Source organism: Engraulis encrasicolus, chromosome 6 (assembly GCF_034702125.1).
Source record: "Engraulis encrasicolus isolate BLACKSEA-1 chromosome 6, IST_EnEncr_1.0, whole genome shotgun sequence".
Taxonomy (NCBI): Eukaryota; Metazoa; Chordata; class Actinopteri; order Clupeiformes; family Engraulidae; genus Engraulis; species Engraulis encrasicolus.
In genome coordinates this window covers 57,280,256-57,297,755 of record NC_085862.1, presented here as the reverse complement: position 1 = coordinate 57,297,755, position 17,500 = coordinate 57,280,256, and the positions used below count along the sequence as shown (strand labels likewise).

At 41.0% G+C, this 17,500-nt stretch overlaps 1 protein-coding gene across 1 annotated transcript; it reads right to left on the bottom strand.

Annotated features, from left to right (window-relative positions):
- Positions 1-6,485: 6,485 nt before the first annotated feature.
- On the bottom strand, positions 6,486-14,416 carry LOC134450479 (uncharacterized). Its single transcript, XM_063200325.1, has 4 exons — positions 14,209-14,416; positions 13,061-13,327; positions 12,266-12,289; positions 6,486-7,345 (listed from the first exon to the last, which is right to left on the bottom strand). The coding sequence occupies exons 1-4, from the start codon at positions 14,209-14,211 to the stop codon at positions 6,695-6,697; spliced, it is 945 nt and encodes a 314-aa protein (XP_063056395.1). The 5' UTR covers positions 14,212-14,416; the 3' UTR covers positions 6,486-6,694.
- Between the last annotated feature and the right edge of the window lie 3,084 nt (positions 14,417-17,500).

The window sequence follows — 17,500 nt, the reverse complement described above, 5'->3', positions numbered from 1 at the left end:
GCAGTATTGATTACCCAATAGCACCCCATGCTCCTTTTCTCTCATGCGTAGATGAACTCTGTCTGATACAGTACTGTCAAATGTACACGCACACACGCATGCACGCAGGCACACACAAGCACACACACACGCATGCACGCATATTAGGCTACGTTTTTAAGTCCATGGATTTTATTTGCCAATTCCACTAACTATTAACTGCATCCAATGATGTTTTGGACATTAGATAACATTTATCTTTCATATAATACAGAAAGTGTAGACATGGCATTATTTCCCTCAGCAAGAATGAATATTTAATACTGGTTTGGGCGTTTTCATTCCGTCCTGTTTCGTCAGATTCAGTCTTCATAGTAGCATGTAAAGAAACATGTTTTGCCCAAGACGGTTGCAAATGTTTTGAAAATTTAAAAATTATTTAGCAATTCTATACATTCTATACATTTCATAGAAAGAGAGAGAGAGCACTCTGGTAGAAAAGTGGTTATAAAGGGAAGCCATCACAGCTGAAGTCCCTCCCAAATCCAACGTGCTCCACTCCCGTCGCAAAGCATCGTAGCTGGACGGACGTGGGTAATGGCGGCAGGGGAGTACTGCAAAAATGTTCACCACCTCTAGAAACTAACAATCGTTTTTCTGTACTAGACACAGTCACCGATGCAGAAACTGACCCTGTCCCATCCTCCCACCAGGTGCCCAAGCCTCTGCCACCGAGGGAGCGACCCAGTAGCCGCCGGACCCTCGCTGCCCCCAGGCAAATCGCCCGAGAGCAGCCTGCCCATTCAGAACCCTGGCGACCATCAACAGTCCTCATAGGATCTTCGATGGTCCGTCACGTAACCCTACGAAATGCCCAGACGTGGTGCCTACCTGGAGCTCTCGTAGCCGATGTCCAGTCGAATGTGCCAGACGCGCTGTCCCAGTATCCTACTGCCACAACTCTCATCGTCCATGCAGGCTCCAATGACATCCGGCTGCAGCAGTCTAAAAAACTTGAGTCCGATTTCCTCTCCCTTATTAACCTTTAAGAGTGTACCGTCACACCGGTGTGACGGGAATGTTCGGGCGGTGAAAGTTCTATAGAATTCTGGGCGTCATTCAATACAATATGGAATTGTAGAATCTTGCATTGTTATAGAACACATTCTTTTTATAGAATGCTCAAAAACCCACTCTCTTAAAGGTTAATACCCTTCGCAGCACTGGAAAAAAATACGCTATCTCAGGCCCCATCCCCTCTGTTTGTTTCTCTGACTTCCAGTTCTCCCGAATCTGCCAACTGCACGTCTGGCTGATGAGACACTGCCGTCGAGAAGCCATTCCCAACGTTGACAACTTCTCCGCCTTCTAGAACCGCCGAAACCTCTTCGCACGAGATGGAAGGCACTTGAACAGATCTTGCGCACGACTCCTCGCGACCAACCTGGAGCTGACCCTCGAAGCCCATCAGTCCTTGGATTGACTAACAGGTGTTTCAAATCCAAAGCACTACACCAACATAGACACTGCGTGCCCAACAGAGAGTGTTCCACTAGCCATCCATGCTGTCATTACCCGTAGGACAGCTCGCAGATGTAGACCCTCCGGTTGTGTACACAACAACCTAATTACGATTGCACCTGAACGCATTAACAATAGCTCTACTATTTTGAATGTTAATGCTGCATTACTTAACGTGCAGTCCAACAAATGTAATTGTACTAAGACTAATTTGGGCTCTTTCTCTTCATTTGAATACATGGCAATGAGGGTCCAAGCAAACCTCACACTGATTATTATTATTCTGTACCGCCCACCGAAATTCTCTCAGATATTCCTGTCTGATTTCTCCACCTTCATGTCTGAAGTACTTACTAACTATGATAAAGCAATAATTGCTGGCGACTTTAATATCCACGTAAATAAATCAGATGACGCAATAGCCAAGTCTTTTTTAGACACATTAAATGGATTTGGTCTCATCCAGAATGTTACAGAACAGCCTACCCATCAGAAAGGCAACACACTTGACCTTGTTATTTCACATGCGATTGATATCAACAATATATCAGTCATGGATGTCGGCCTCTCCGAGCCTCTGGGCTCCATCATCAGAGAGCACAATGTTGATTTTCATAGTTATGCCGATGACACACAATTATATATCTCTGTTGAGCCTAGCCAAACCACTGCCATTCATGCCTTGACTAAATGCATGTCTGCCATCACAGATTGGATGAACAGTAACTTCCTAAAATTAAATGAGGATAAAACTGAAGTGTTGCTCATTGGGCCTAAGGAAAAACGTGCAAAACTCCACTCAAGCCTAGGTGACCTAAGCATGCACATTAAAGATAAGGTTACTAGCCTAGGTGTGGTCATAGACTCAATATTTGATCTTTGAGCCTCACATCAACAAGATAACAAAATCTGATTTTTTCCATCTTAGAAATGTCAACAAAGTGCGTGGATTGGCCCCCCGACAAGACGCTGAAAAACGTATTCATGCCTTTGTCACCAGTAGGCTAGACTCATGTAATGCTCTCTTCTCTGGTCTGCCAAAAAAATGAATTGACAAATTGCAACTCATTCAAAATTCTGCAGCAAGAATCCTAACAAGAACCAGAATGAGAGAGCACAACACTCCTGTCTTGGCAGACCTGCACTGGTTACCTGTCTCATACAGAATCGACTTTAAGATTCTGCTGACAGTATTTAAAGCATTAAATGGACTTGCCCCTAGTTATATCTCTTACATGCTCAATTTTTATGCCCCTGCTCGAGCTCTCAGGTCCACTGATGCCAAGCTGCTAAGGACCCCCACCCCCCCGCAAAAGAAGATTGGTGACGCCGCGTTCATTTACTATGCGGCCAAGAGATGGAACGCCCTCCCCATCGAGATCCGATCAGCCAGCTCCGTCGACTCCTTCAAGAAGCAGCTGAAGACCCACCTCTTCATCCTTGCCAACTCCTAGCTGCCAAGGCGTCACAGTGTCCCAGCTGCCGCAGCGTCCTTACTGCTCACAACCAGCCCTGGCAGGGGGCTCCCCTAGGTGGCCGCTGGTCTCTGCCTGAGGTTTCTTCCTGGCTATAGGTTTTTTTTCTCATTGAGTTTTTCCCCCCCTACAAACTATGATTCAAGCGAAAGGGAGTTTTTCCTCACCCCTGATGCCACCAGGGGCCGCATTTGAGCGCCCAATCTCTGTGTGACTATCTATGACTTAAGCTACACCCAGCCACTATGGACCTTACTAACTAAGAATCCCGGACCTAACCTATGTTGACCCTATGACTCTACGATCTCTTTCTATCTCTTCTTCCTCTGCCTTCCTGCTATCTCTGCCCCTCCTCTCTTCCTCTGCTTTTAAATCCACCTCTAACAATTATGTTCTTTTTTCTCATTTGTTAAGCACTTTGAGTTGCATCCCTTGCATGATACAGTGCTATACAAATACAATTATTATTATTATTATTATTGTTATTATTATTACACTCCCCCAGGGCAGCTTGCTTCACAGAGTTGAAAGGAGCAGGTCATCTCATAGCATGGGTAGCTTAGCACTGGAAACATATACAATAACACACACACACACACACACACACACACACACACACACACACACACACACACACACACACACACACACACACACACACACACACACACACACACACACACACACACGTGAACATGAAGTACAAATAGATTCCCACATGTTACCATGGTTCATTGAGTACTGTAATGTGTGTGTGTGTGTGTGTGTGTGTGTGTGTGTGTGTGTGTGTGTGTGTGTGTGTGTGTGTGTGTGTGTGTGTGTGTGTGTGTGTGTGTGTGTGTGTGTGTGCGTGTGTGCGTGTGTGTGTGTGTGTGTGAGGCTTTGAGATGAGCTGTGAGGTCCTTATGAAAACCTCCTTCCAGCACATTCCACCAATATCAACGTCAACCGTGTTGTATGCTTCTCATCTCCACAAATGAAAGAAATATATCCTATAATCGATATTTTGCTTGGAATTTTTAATTTAGTACTGACACAAATACAGCACGTTCACCGTTATTTATATGATCTTTACTGTTTAGCAATAGCACCCTTGAGGGTGACTTGGGTGTTGGAAGCTGGCGTAATTGATGTGTCAATTTTGTACAATTCCCACTGGACAACAAAAGGTGTTAAACTCATCTCTAGGCAAGGAGTGAGGCTGAGTTAGCTAGATGGGTAAATACAGTGCTGTTGACTTCGTATCTGGCACCTTAGGTGATGAAGGGGGGGGGGGGGGGTACTGTAGCCAGCTTGTGACTTAGCTATGTTTCAATTTAATAAAACCAGAGAGACTCGAAAAGTGAGAGAAATAATAAAATATATTGTAAAATCAGTTCATATTAGTTACCTGTACATGGATATTTAGCAGCATTTCATATTTAGCATTTCAACTATTGTACTTGTATAGTGTGTTCATGGAAATTATTAAGCCATTTTTTGACAGAGTTTAGTCCCCTCTCAATTAATTTACATTGATCAGATCTACCTAAAAATAATGGCTGCCAGCATTGCTGATGTTCTACCTCTATGGTTAGGACACATCTATTTAGTTTTATCACAGAGGAATAAGGCAAGAGTTGTCAGTTATAACAGAGTAGAAGCAGTGGCCTGAACATTCATGTGCTTAGACACCAGCCTTTACTATGGAGAGATGGAAAGACATGCAGGCGCGCACACACACACACACACACACACACACACACACACACACACACACACACACACACACACACACACACACACACACACACACACACACACACACACACACACACGCATACACATGCACACACGCACACACGTCCCCATGAATATTTATGTGTCCCCGCCCTCCTTCCCCAGATATGTCCTCTCCAGTGACTGACAGTTGGCAATCAATCAGCACCATGACGACAGCATGGGGGCAGCTCCACTTGCCACCACCATTGACTGACTGACTGCTCATGTCTGATACTTTAAGCCATCATTTGATTAGCCTAATAAGCTCACACGAGCTGTGACACACACACACACACATATGCACGCATGCACGCACGCACACACGCACACAGACACGTGCACACACAATCACACAAACCCACACATACACATTAACACGTAACACAATTCTGACTAATGATGACCACAATCAATGAACTTATACGATGTGATTTCAGGTGAAGTCATGAAGCTCATTACTGTATGGAAGAAGAGATCCTTTGTGAGCTGGTTGTCCTCGTGGATTGTTGAGAGTGCAACCCCAGCCATATCATCTGTGGTGATATATGCATGTGACCAGCCACAAGAAAACGGGCTGCAAGTAGACCTAGGGGCATATTTATTTATTTAATTGAGTTAATCATAGATTCAGAAAGTGAAGAAACTAAGCTTTGGAGCTAAATGATGCCTTATATTATACATGTCAATCTAGTTATATCTGAATATGTGGTTTTTTTCATGTTCTCTTCTTAAAGGTGTAGTATGTAGTACTTTTAGTAGTTTATCTGCAGAATTCATGCTGCCCATTTACAAATGTTATCTTTGTCACGAATACTAAACACCACAGGGATTCTTGAGACCAGGGACAAAATGGGTTTTTAATTTCTAAAAATAAAAAGTTGATTTTTCCTAAATATATTTATATATTATAGTTGGGTCAGGTGTTGGCCTTTTGATGCCGTTGAAATACAATCTCCCAGGTTTAACATTTTTAACCATTTTGTCATGTTTGCCGGACAAGCCTGGGATTTTGTCAACACCATAAGACACCAAGAAACATTAAAAAATGTATTTTGAATAAATTTATGGCAGTATTTTGACTTTTGGAAGTTATATTAAGTTGTGTTCTTCTATCCATGTTTTTAAATTAATACATTTACTTAAAAATATTTATATGATCAAGCTGCCGATTATTATAACTAGGGAAATTCACATTTACAAATGTATGTTTTATTCTCAAAAACAAACAATGAGAGTCAAAAATACAGCTATTACAAATTTATTTAGGAAATGGAGTGTTTTATTGAGATAATCTGAGACAATGTAATAAAATATCTTTTTAAAAACAAAAATGAAGAAAAAACTCATCTTACGGTGTTGACGCACGTCTTACGGTGTTGACGCACGTCTTACGGTGTTGACGAATTAGAATAGAACTGGGGATAACTTGATATAACATGGTCTCTGAACTTCAAAAACTCAACTTTCAACTGTAACATATCAGTATAAAAGGCCATTTAATACCAGTCCTTATGTTTAAACTCACACCCACAGGAATTTGGCAATAAGCATATCAGGTCTCTTGAACAGTCCATACTCATATCAGATCACTAGAACAGTCCATGAACTCATATTAGATATCTTGAATAGTCCATACTCATATCAGATCACTTGAACAGTCCATGAACTCATATTAGATCTCTTGAATAGCACATAAACTCATATCAGATCACTTGAACAGTCCATACTCATATCAGATCACTTGAACAGTCCATGAACTCATATCAGATCACTTGAATAGTCCATAAACTCATATCGGATCTCCTGAACAGTCCATACTCATTTCCGATCTCTTGAACAGTCCATTAACTCATCAAATATACAGATCATGGAGAAAAACATGAATAATGTTCGTCAATTCAGTCTTCAAATGCAAGAACTCTGTAATTTCTGAACTCCTCTTATATCATGGCATGAATTTAAACACCTGGCAACAACCGATTGAAAAGGTCCTCATCTAGGAAGTCCATGACCTCTGAGGAGAGCTGGTAGATATCCCTCGTGCGGCTTGTGCGGACTGGTAATGATGGGTCAATTTTGACTATGATGTCAGCAAATGGGACATAGCAGACGTCATGGCTCCCTTGCTTCCTTTGGAAACGACTACATGGCCCATGAGGGTGGAAGAATTCCACTTGAACATCCCCGTGGTCTTGATCTGTTTGAAGCACTTTAGCCAGCCACCAATTGTAGTCATAAACCACAGCAAGCCAATCCTCTGTATTGATGTCACTTGGTCCCACTACTGATATTAAGCCCTCCGGTGCTCTAGTCGGTTCCTCCTCCATTGCCTCCACCAACATTGCAAGAGGACTCTGAACAGCCCTATGCTCATCTGCATGCTGAGTGTGAAGGTGTGCAACTGGATTAAAACAGCGGCAGATTTGTGGCTCATTGCAAAAGCATGAAATATCCCTACAGTAGATCATATTGCCCTGAGCTACAACTTGATGAACCTTTCTTGTTCCTGAGATGGGTCGTAAGGACTCGGGGAGGGCAGAATCATAAGTAAGGAAATCATCATTGCTGACATAGTGTAGGTGGACTCCAGTTAGCTGGCTGGACACAAGCTGATGAAATGTCATGCCATTAGCGATGTCCATTCCGCCAAGAACAATCCTGTCAGCACAACGCTTGACTGTTGCACCGATGCCGTCTGGGGCTCCTTTTCCGTGGGATGTGGGGAAGAAATTCCACGTCACATTCTTAAACCCCAGTTGAGGAGGGATGGTGGAGAGGAGGTGAAAGTTTTTTTTGTTTTTATATTGTTTACTTGGACCATCCGACCAAAAGTGAAAAGGGAAATCTGGTATGGATATCATTCAGGACTTGATTGATTGATTGATTTTATTTGACAGTCTCAGTTCTTGAATAAAAGCAAATACATGATTAGTTTCAAGCAAAAACCACACCACATACTTCACTAAAAGAAAACAACAGAGAGTCAGGATTACACAATAAAGCCCAAGGGCTTATTTCCATTGTGGTCCTTGATGTTGGATGGCAGCAGATGTTAAAATGGCATGAGTGGCGTTGTGGCAACTAAAACTCCATTGAAAATGAATAAATAAGAAACACCATTACTACTAAGACTGCAATACCACATTACTTGGTTTGCATATAAAAGCACCACAATTTCAAATTATATACAATATACAACAACATACAACAACAACATAACATAAGGACTCCCTACTTGTTTTGTATATAAAAGCTCCACAATTTCACATTATATACAATATACAACAACATACAACAACAACATAACATAAGGACTCCCTACTTGTTTTGTATATAAAAGCTCCACAATTTCATATTATGTACAATATAAAACAACATACAACAACATATAGCATAACAAGGACTCCCTACACTGACTGCCCCCTTATCCACGTCTTCAAAGCACGTTTAAACCCATCTAAGTTACTGATTGTCTTTACATTACTTGGTAATCTGTTCCACATACTTGATGCAACAGATAAAAATGAGTCCTTTCCTACTTTGGTCTGTACTCTAGGAGGAACAAAATCAGTGGCACTCCCTCTAGTGGAGTGGCTATGAACATCCCGCACTCTCCTAAAAAAGTTACTTAAATACTTAGGAACATCTCCTTTTAAAATCTTGTGTACCATGGTTATCTCAATTTGACAAACTCTTTCCTCAACTTTTAGCCATCCCAGCCTTTGAAAGTGAATGGGATCAAGGTGGGTTCTTGGGGGTAGGTTTAGTATGATTCTTACCAGTTTATTTTGTGAGGTCTGAAGCTTGTTTTTAAAATACTTACTTAGGCCATTATACCAAGAACAACAGGCGTAATCATAGTAGGGTTGAATAATAGCACCTGCCAAGGTCATCATAGCCTTTGTGTCCAGATACTTCGCAATTCTAGCCAGAAAACGTACTCGTTGATTTACCTTAGTAATGACTTTCTGGGCTTGCTCAACTCCAGACAGCTGACTGTCCAGCACACACCCAAGATAGCTGACTGAATCCTTAGCCTGTAGTGCAGCATTACCAGCTAGTACAGCAAACCCAGGATTTTTGTTCAGCTTCACTCTAGATCCAAACAAGATGGATTCAGTTTTGCCTAAGTGAAGAGATAATCTATTGTATGCTAGCCACTTGCTGACATTTAAAAGTTCACAGCTTAAGATGGACTCAACAATCTTTTTATCCTTATGTGAAAATACTAATGCAGAATCATCAGCAAATAAAAACAATTCACACGAACACACTGATTTGAGGTCATTCATATATTAGACAAACAAAAGGGGGCCTAGGACACTCCCCTGGGGGACCCCGCATTGCACGGTTTGTGGTTTAGATAGCGCTCCCCCAACATCCACCACTTGTTTTCTATTTTGCAAATATGACTCAAACCATTTAACTGCTGTATTATTACAACCAATGGCCCTCAGCTTTGTCAGCAAGATACTATGGTCCACAGTATCGAATGCTTTTTGCAAATCTAACATTACCATACCACATAAGTTGCCCTTGTCAACCTCTTGTCTAATATAATCAGTTAAGTACAGTAAACATGTGTCTGTGGAATGGGATTTACGGAATCCTGATTGAAGTTCATATATTAGGTTATGAGTTGCTAAATATTTATTAACCTGCTCAAAAACAATTCTTTCAATTACCTTCGATAGAGTACATAAAATTGAGACAGGCCTGTAGTTGCCCTGGTCTAGCTTGCTCCCTTTCTTGTAAAGTGGAATTACTTTAGCATTCTTAAGGTCTTTAGGGAAGTAACCATACTCAATAGACATGTTAATTATGTGAGTGATACTAGGACTGATGTTCTCCGCAGCATCTTTCAAGATACGGGATGGAATATTGTCAAGACCTGTTGCTTTAGAGCTATCTAGTTGTTTAAGTTTCAGAAGTACATCTTCCTCTTACACCTTCTCTATAGCAAATTAATTTCCTTTAACCCCTTGCTGGATATAAAACTCGGAAACGTTTCTTTCTTCATAATGTTTGGACATGGCAGGAAGCTTTTCAACTAATTTGCTAGCAATTGTTGAAAAGTATGTGTTAAAACTATTTGCTACTTCGTCCTTTTCTGATATGATCCTATTTCCAAGGTCAAGGCTTATATTACATGATTTAGTTTTCAGCCTCTTGTTGCAGCCCAACTCTTTCAGGGTTTTCCATAACTTTTTTGAGTCATTTTTATGCTCCAGAATTTTCTCATTATAATAGGTCTTTTTAGAATGAACCACTAGTCTATTCACTTCATTTCTCAGTTTCTTATACTCTATCCATGTTTTATCATTCTTATTTTTTCTGAATTGTTCATACAATCTATTTCTCCTCCGTATGGCCTCAAGTATCTCATCATTTATCCAAGGTTCAGTTCTCTGTTTAACTCTAACTTCTCTAAAAGGTGCAAGTTTATCTATACAGCTCAAAAATAAACATTTAAAATTGTGCCAGGCATTATCAACATCATTACATTTCAACACAGGTGACCAGTTTACTTCATTTAAGCGATCCATAAGTGCCTCTTTACTATAACCTTTCATAGATCTGAATTTTATGGTATTGTGACCTCTAAATACAGTTTTCTTAATCTTTCTAGTGCAGAAAATCATGGAATGATCACTTAACCCATAGTGTATCACACCACTGTTTACAATTCTTGATTTGTCAGAAACTAAAACAAGATCAATTGTGGTTTGCGTGGCCACACAAACACGAGTTGGTTCTTTAATCAGTTGGTAAAGGCCAAAATTATTGCAAAAGTTCATCAGACTTTTAGTCATTGAAAGTTCAGCTCTGGAAACGTCTGTATTCAAATCCCCCAGCAAAATAATTTCCGAATGTATAAAGTCCACGCATTTCGAGCACACATCGTCCATCAGGTCATAAAAGTTTGACTGGTCTGGAGGACGGTAACAAACACCCACTAATATTGGTTTGGTTTTAGGCAGAAGCACGTTTACCCAAACAGCTTCGATCCGGTCCTCGTGCATATCCAGTCTTTGATTAAAACAAATGTCCGATCTTATATAAACACAGACGCCACCCCCTCTCCGGTTTCGATCCTTCCTAATTAAACAATAGTTCTCGATTTCAATTTCAGTGTCTTTAACCGTTTCATCCAACCAAGTCTCAGTAAAACATAAGAGTCCCACCTTGTTGTTGTTGCAGATGAGTCGGATCTCGTTCATCTTTGGCAAAATACTTCTGATGTTAAGATGAAGTACATGTAATCCGCGACTCGAAAAGAAAGTTTCCACACATGTTGCGTCATGACGCTTATCCAATTTGTCCAGCAATGCTGCTTGCACTTTGTTTGCACGCCTAATTCCCACGAGAGACAAACTTTCCTCAGCTCCCTTCAAGAATCCGGCGTCCACCCCTGGCGTTGCGCGGTGTTCCCCACTTGGGCCGCGCTCCACATAATTCCCCATGATGTTTCTCCGACCGTCATCTCCGTCTAGTTCTGGCTTCGCCCCACTGATCTCCAACATCTCCAATGCGCCACGCTCCATGTCGTTGGCCTCCCCAGCGGCACAGGCCTCAGGAATGCTTCCACACCTAGCGCTCTGTGTCCCCGCAATCAATTCCAGTTCTTCGCTGAATTCATAATCAACTGGGCCAGGGAATTGGTGTATATCCCCAGATAACAATAAACACAGGCAGATGATCAAGTCGCCACGATTCACCTGACGCGTCACGGTTTTCACGGCCTTGCTTCGTTCCACATACCAGCAAGGGAACAGCAAGCTTTCCAAAATGATTTTCTTCCCTAATCCGAGGTGCTTATTTACTACAAAGTTGTTATTTTGCGCACATTTGTTCGGTGCGCTCATAGTCCGATCTATATAAAATTCACTTAAAAAATTACTTAATAAAACATATGCCATCGTAGCTGTCAGCACGCCAAACTTGCCAGCCGCCATCTTGACTGGATTCATGTATGCCCATATTGCTGCTGCGTCTTGGCGCTTCGATTCTGAAATTGTGCAGAAAGCTTGTTTTTCTTGCTTTGTATGATACATGCCTGTATGGAGAGTGATCAGTGGTAGGTTTTGACCATAGTGGCAGGATTGTACTTCTGAGGTGTACTTGCACTTCCAGGCTTCAGAGAAGTCAACATGCACGATCACTGATCTTTCGTTGCAATTTTCAATCAGGTTTCGGTACTCTTTGGTTTGATTTTTAACAAGATGGACGTGGGTAGTTGTTTCGTTTCTTAATTTGTCTTGGTAAATATCCATCAGCTCTGACAGAGTGCCTGTATGGTTCTGTAGTCTGGTGTGAACGTGCACTCCATCCTCTGTTTTCTCTTCAACCCGTCCCCACTGCTTCCACTCCACTTGTGTTTTCCCTTGCTCTGAAGTCAGGCTTGAGGATTTGTGCAGGCATCTTGCACAGGTGCGCAACAGACATGATTCACTTGGCGGAGAACAACAGACAAGTTGAAATGTCTCTTCAAGCTTGCTGGTTGACACAGCCTGGAAAGATTTCAAAACTTCAAGCATGAGTTTGGCATTCTCGTGCATCTGGCACTGGCAAGTTTTCCGATCTGAGGTTTTGGGTGGTGTTATGTAGAAGGGACGTAGTGCGCAGAAAGAGGAATAACTGAGACGAATTTCGGGGGTTTGCTCAGTAAATGACTGGTGAAGATTTTGCAGTGTGTCTGTCATTATCATTCTTTGACGTTTCATTTTGTTTCTGGTGATGGTGTCTTGCTTGTCTGTCGTGATTCTTGCATTGTTTTCAAAAAATGTGTGAACCACTGAGGAGATTGTCTGGAGGTAACTGGGCTTTCTTTGGGTTGGTGTGTATTCTCTGAGTGTTTTGTAGCTGAGGCCAAATTCACGAACCTGATGCATCAGGTGATATTTTTTGAGGATTCTGCCAGACAGTGTTGTGTGTGTGTGCCGTGGTGCGAGCATGCCTCTTCTCTGAGTGTAATGCACATTTTTGTTTAGTGCTTTACTCAAAACATGGTGGAAGAGTAATGTTCTCTTGATTAAAGGGTTTTTCAGCTTGCTTCCTTGAAGCATTGACTTTGTTTGGGTCCGAGGTGAATCTTCTGTGCTATGACATGGATCTAACTTCCCACGTTTCAATCTCTTCCTAAGCTTGTCCTTGTCTTTCTGCACCTTCTCCAGTTTGCCTTTCAGTGACTTAATCTCTCTGTAATGCCTTTGCCTTGTTCTGTTCCTCAATCTTTCTCCAGCAAGTAGTTGCCTACTACTGCTTGGTTGCTCAAAACTAATGTCTACAGGACTCTCTGGTGGGGTGTTAAGACTCTGCTGAATCTCCTGTGCTTTCTGCCTACGCTCCCTTGATTCTCTCTGTGCTTGTTTCCAGAACTTCCTTTTCCTCCGTACTTTTCTTTTGCTCAGATCAGCGATGGTCTTTAACTTTCCATCTTTCACTCTATTTGCCCATCTTTCCTTTTCCTTTCTCAGAAACTCCTCTTTTTTCTCTGGCTGGCTGTTAAGTTTCTCCCTCCATTTCTTTTGATACTCTCTGTTCCTTCTCTTACGTTCCTCTACTGAAAGCTTCCCTTTTGCCATTCTAGCCTGAAATGTACAAATGTACAATGTTGTCGTTAGTAGGGCACACATGCACACACACACACACATACACACACACACACACACACACACACACACACACACACACACACACACAAACACACTGTAGGTATGTAAGTGTGTGTGTGTGTGTGGATAGAGAGAGAGAGAGAGAGAGAGAGAGAGAGAGAGAGAGAGAGAAAAAACATAACAGTGTTTATACATGTTGTGTGCTTGCTTGACTAACTAGTTCGACTGAAATCAGCATAATAATAAATATACCATATTCCATAAATGTGAAATAGTAACTTACTCTAAAAGTAATTAATAAATAGGCCCTAGTAAATGAGAAATTGTAACTTACTTAACACACAGACACGCACACACACACACACACACACACACACACACACACACACACACACACAGAATTCAATTCAGTATTACAAGAAATCATGATATTCATGAAATGTTAAATACACAGAAGATGTATTATTAAAATAGGAAGTAATGACACTACAATAGTAATGTATAAAATGTAATTAAATGTGTAAATTATACATTTAAGTCCCATTTGTCAACACCATAAGATGAGTCGTCAACACCATAAGACAAAATGTCTTATGGTGTTGACGACTAATGGAGTCTTATGGTGTTGACGAAATCTTCTATTTTTCATCATAACATGTGATTTCTTTGCACAAGCCATCTTGTTTTTCACCAGCTGCATGTGGCCTCAACAATAAAGTTAGATTAAACTTTTATTCCTTAATAAAATCACATAAACCTTGTTTTTTATCGTCCACGGTGTTGACACTCTATGGTTGTGACATAGATAGTTTCATAAAAGAAGATAATTTAGGAAAAAATTACAAATATTTACTTACCATATCAGTGGCCTCATGGCATGTGCACCAATCAGGAAGTGGAAAAGGGGTCCTTAGAGAGTGAGTTGGCCAATATAATGCCTGATTTTTTTCATTTTTAGAAAAATCTTATGGTGTTGACAGAAACTCCGGACACAGTTTCAATCACGTAAAAAGTACATAAATATATTTTTTAAGTAGTATATTTCTATACAGTTTGAATAATTACTTAAAATACATGATCTTAGTAGCTATTTTGTTTGTTTTACTTCATTTAAAACTATTATTTAAGTATTGTAAAGTCATGAATCTTCCTTTCGGACAAGGGTATTTTTAGGTTCAGGCAGCATACTAGGTGATGTAAAATAATGAAATATTTGTAAAAAAAACATAAATTGACGTTTTGTGGTATACAAAAGTTCTTGTTTTATTGTTTGATGTAATTATTTCACATTTTTTAAATACATTTTATGAATTACAATGAGTTTTATCTCACGGACATGTTTTGTCCCTCATCTCAAGAATCCCTGACCACCATCAGTACTCATTATGACTGGGACAATTGCACCTTTCATGAAAAGGTGGACCTTCTACATGCCCGCCGTTTTCAATGCAGAAATAGACCATTTTAGCTGCAATACATACTGTAATTTGGTCATACAAGAAAACATTAGTTTATTACTTTATAAATAATCATAAAAGATAAGATTTGGCAATAGGCAGCACAGTTTCAGTGAGCAGCATAATTGCAATACCTGTTTTCTGAAGCATTGAGTAGCTTCTCCAAGACATTGACTTGCATTCGGCAAGAAAAGAAAAATGAAAAGCGCAAGAATGAAAATAAAAACGAAAAAAATCTTTACTGGTGATTTTGTCAGTTTAGCTCTGTGAGACATGTGACTCTGCGACTGAAATCCAGTCACATATCCATTCTATGTGCATGTGCTGCAGTATCTTAATTAATGTCTTTTCTCAGCTGACAGTAAGTAGTTGCATACTATAGAGGCTGAGGCGCTGCAGTGGATGGGGTGCATGGGCTACATTTGCATCTCTTCTCTGTGTTGTATTATGTATACACCTCTGCATTTTCACTCTGAGCTATCGTATGGATAAATGTCATACCATCATTTCACATTTGCATCTCTTGTGCTGTGTTGTATTATAGATGCACCTGTGCCTTCTGCTCTGGGTTCTCTGATAGACACGTCATAGCCTTATTTCACACTCCCAGCTTTACCATCTTCCCTTACAGACCTACGGTGCTTCACTTTAATGGTGTACTATATATTCGAATTCTTCCGGTGATTTCCATTGTATATGCTGATACATAATTGTATATGCAGTCTTAACCATTGCATTCTGATTGTCTATACATATAGGCCTACATATGTGTATCAAGACATCGTTGGGTATGTGAACAGCTTCAGCAAGCTTTAGTGCCTTCTGCCTCTGTGCTGGTCAAATATTCCAGATCCAAACTCATTGTGCATGCTGGTCAAAAAGTTATGATTGATATTGTGATCATGACGAGTTTTAGTCAGAATTGGTCTATTCCAATCTGGCCCTTGTCAAACATAACTTAGCATGCTATGCCAGCCCCTGCATCAATCTTTGCCCATGGCAATCTTAGAGTCAACCCCCTGCACTGATCAAGCGTTCATAATCAGATTTATTTTTCTAGACTGGTCAGTCATGGTTTTCCATGAACGGTTTCAGGCAGAAAAGAGTGGTTTGTATGTTTATTTATTGCTATGCTACCGGATGCTACTTATACCTGCTTCCAGTGCATTGAATCGAAGCTGTCTGACGTCAGGTGAAAAAAGCCCATTGTTATGGCAGGTACGTCTTTGAGTTAACAACACATCCACTGTAAGCCTGACATTAGGTTAGGCTTTAATCAATTTTAGATTAGATAAATGTATTAGTACCCAAAGGTAGATAACCCACCATTTCTGCAAAATAAGCTCATTTTACATCTATACCTTTAGCTGTTTAAATATCACTGACTTCTTCTTTGTATGTTTTTCTCTACAATTCTATTTTCATATGTCTTTCCTCTACATTTATATTTTTATATTTCTGATATGTGTCTATTTTTGGGTCAAGAATGAACTGGGGTCAATTATGTCTGATTAAATGGGATGTGACGTCGCGTGGGTTAGTGTTTCACACGGAGTGTTTTAAATGTTGCACACTTCCTTTGTTATGGAGAAGCTAGAAGCTGACTCGCGGCAATTGCTTGTATGACGCGCTGTCTAAAGTCTGAAGGTATATGTGTATTTTATTGTGTATGATTCTCATTTCGTTTTGGCACTTTTGTTTGGGTGTTGGGATTGTCTGCTTACTATGTGTCTGTGTTTATTGCTTTGTAATCGTTCGATGGTGGATAAAGAATTAATAAAGAAGAAAATAAATCGATCAGTAACTTGAAGAACTTGTCTCGCGTCTTTCCTGGAGGGGAGTGATAATACCCTTGAGGTGAATAATTGAGTTTTACCTTCCAGACGTTGTATTAGTCTGGTGATGTTACCTGTACGTCCTCCAAGCTAGCATTTAATAGAATCGTATAGGACAAGCTGGCAGCTAGCAGGTCCCACATGATTTGATGATAATTGCTATCTTGGAACTAGAAGTAACATCTCCACCTTAAGGGAACAACTGGTAGAACAGGAGAAAAATAAAGCTCAGTCGTTTAACTCAAGTGGGCAGTCATGGGTGAGCGGTTAGGGCGTCAGACTTGCATCCCAGAGGTTGCCGGTTCGACTACCGACCCGCCAGGTTGGTGGGGGGAGTAATCAACCAGTGCTCACCCCCATCCTCCTCCATGACTGAGGTACTGTGAGCATGGTACCGTCCCACCGCACTGCTCCCCATGGGGCGCCACTGAGGGCTGCCCCCTTGCACGGGTGAGGCATACATGCAATTTCGTTGTGTGCAGTGTGCAGTGTTCACTTGTGTGCTGTGGAGTGCTGTGTCACAATGACAATGGGAGTTGGAGTTACCCAATGGGCTTTCACTTTTTTTTTTTCAAGGGGAGGTGCAAAGTGAGCTTATTTTCAGAAATGATGCCGTATCACTTTACGTAACCGACTATTTACGTGTTTTTGGGAAAGGCAGCCCCAACCCTGTTCCTGGGTGAGAGATGATACTGATTTGGTGTTGAGGTGACAAAGCTGGTGGGATGCTTTGGTTGTCCTTTTTATAGTTGCTGTGGGATGCTCATGTTCTGCTGTGACACATAAATGAGGAAAATGACACACACATGCGTGCACGCACGCGCGCACACGCACGCACACACACACACACACACACA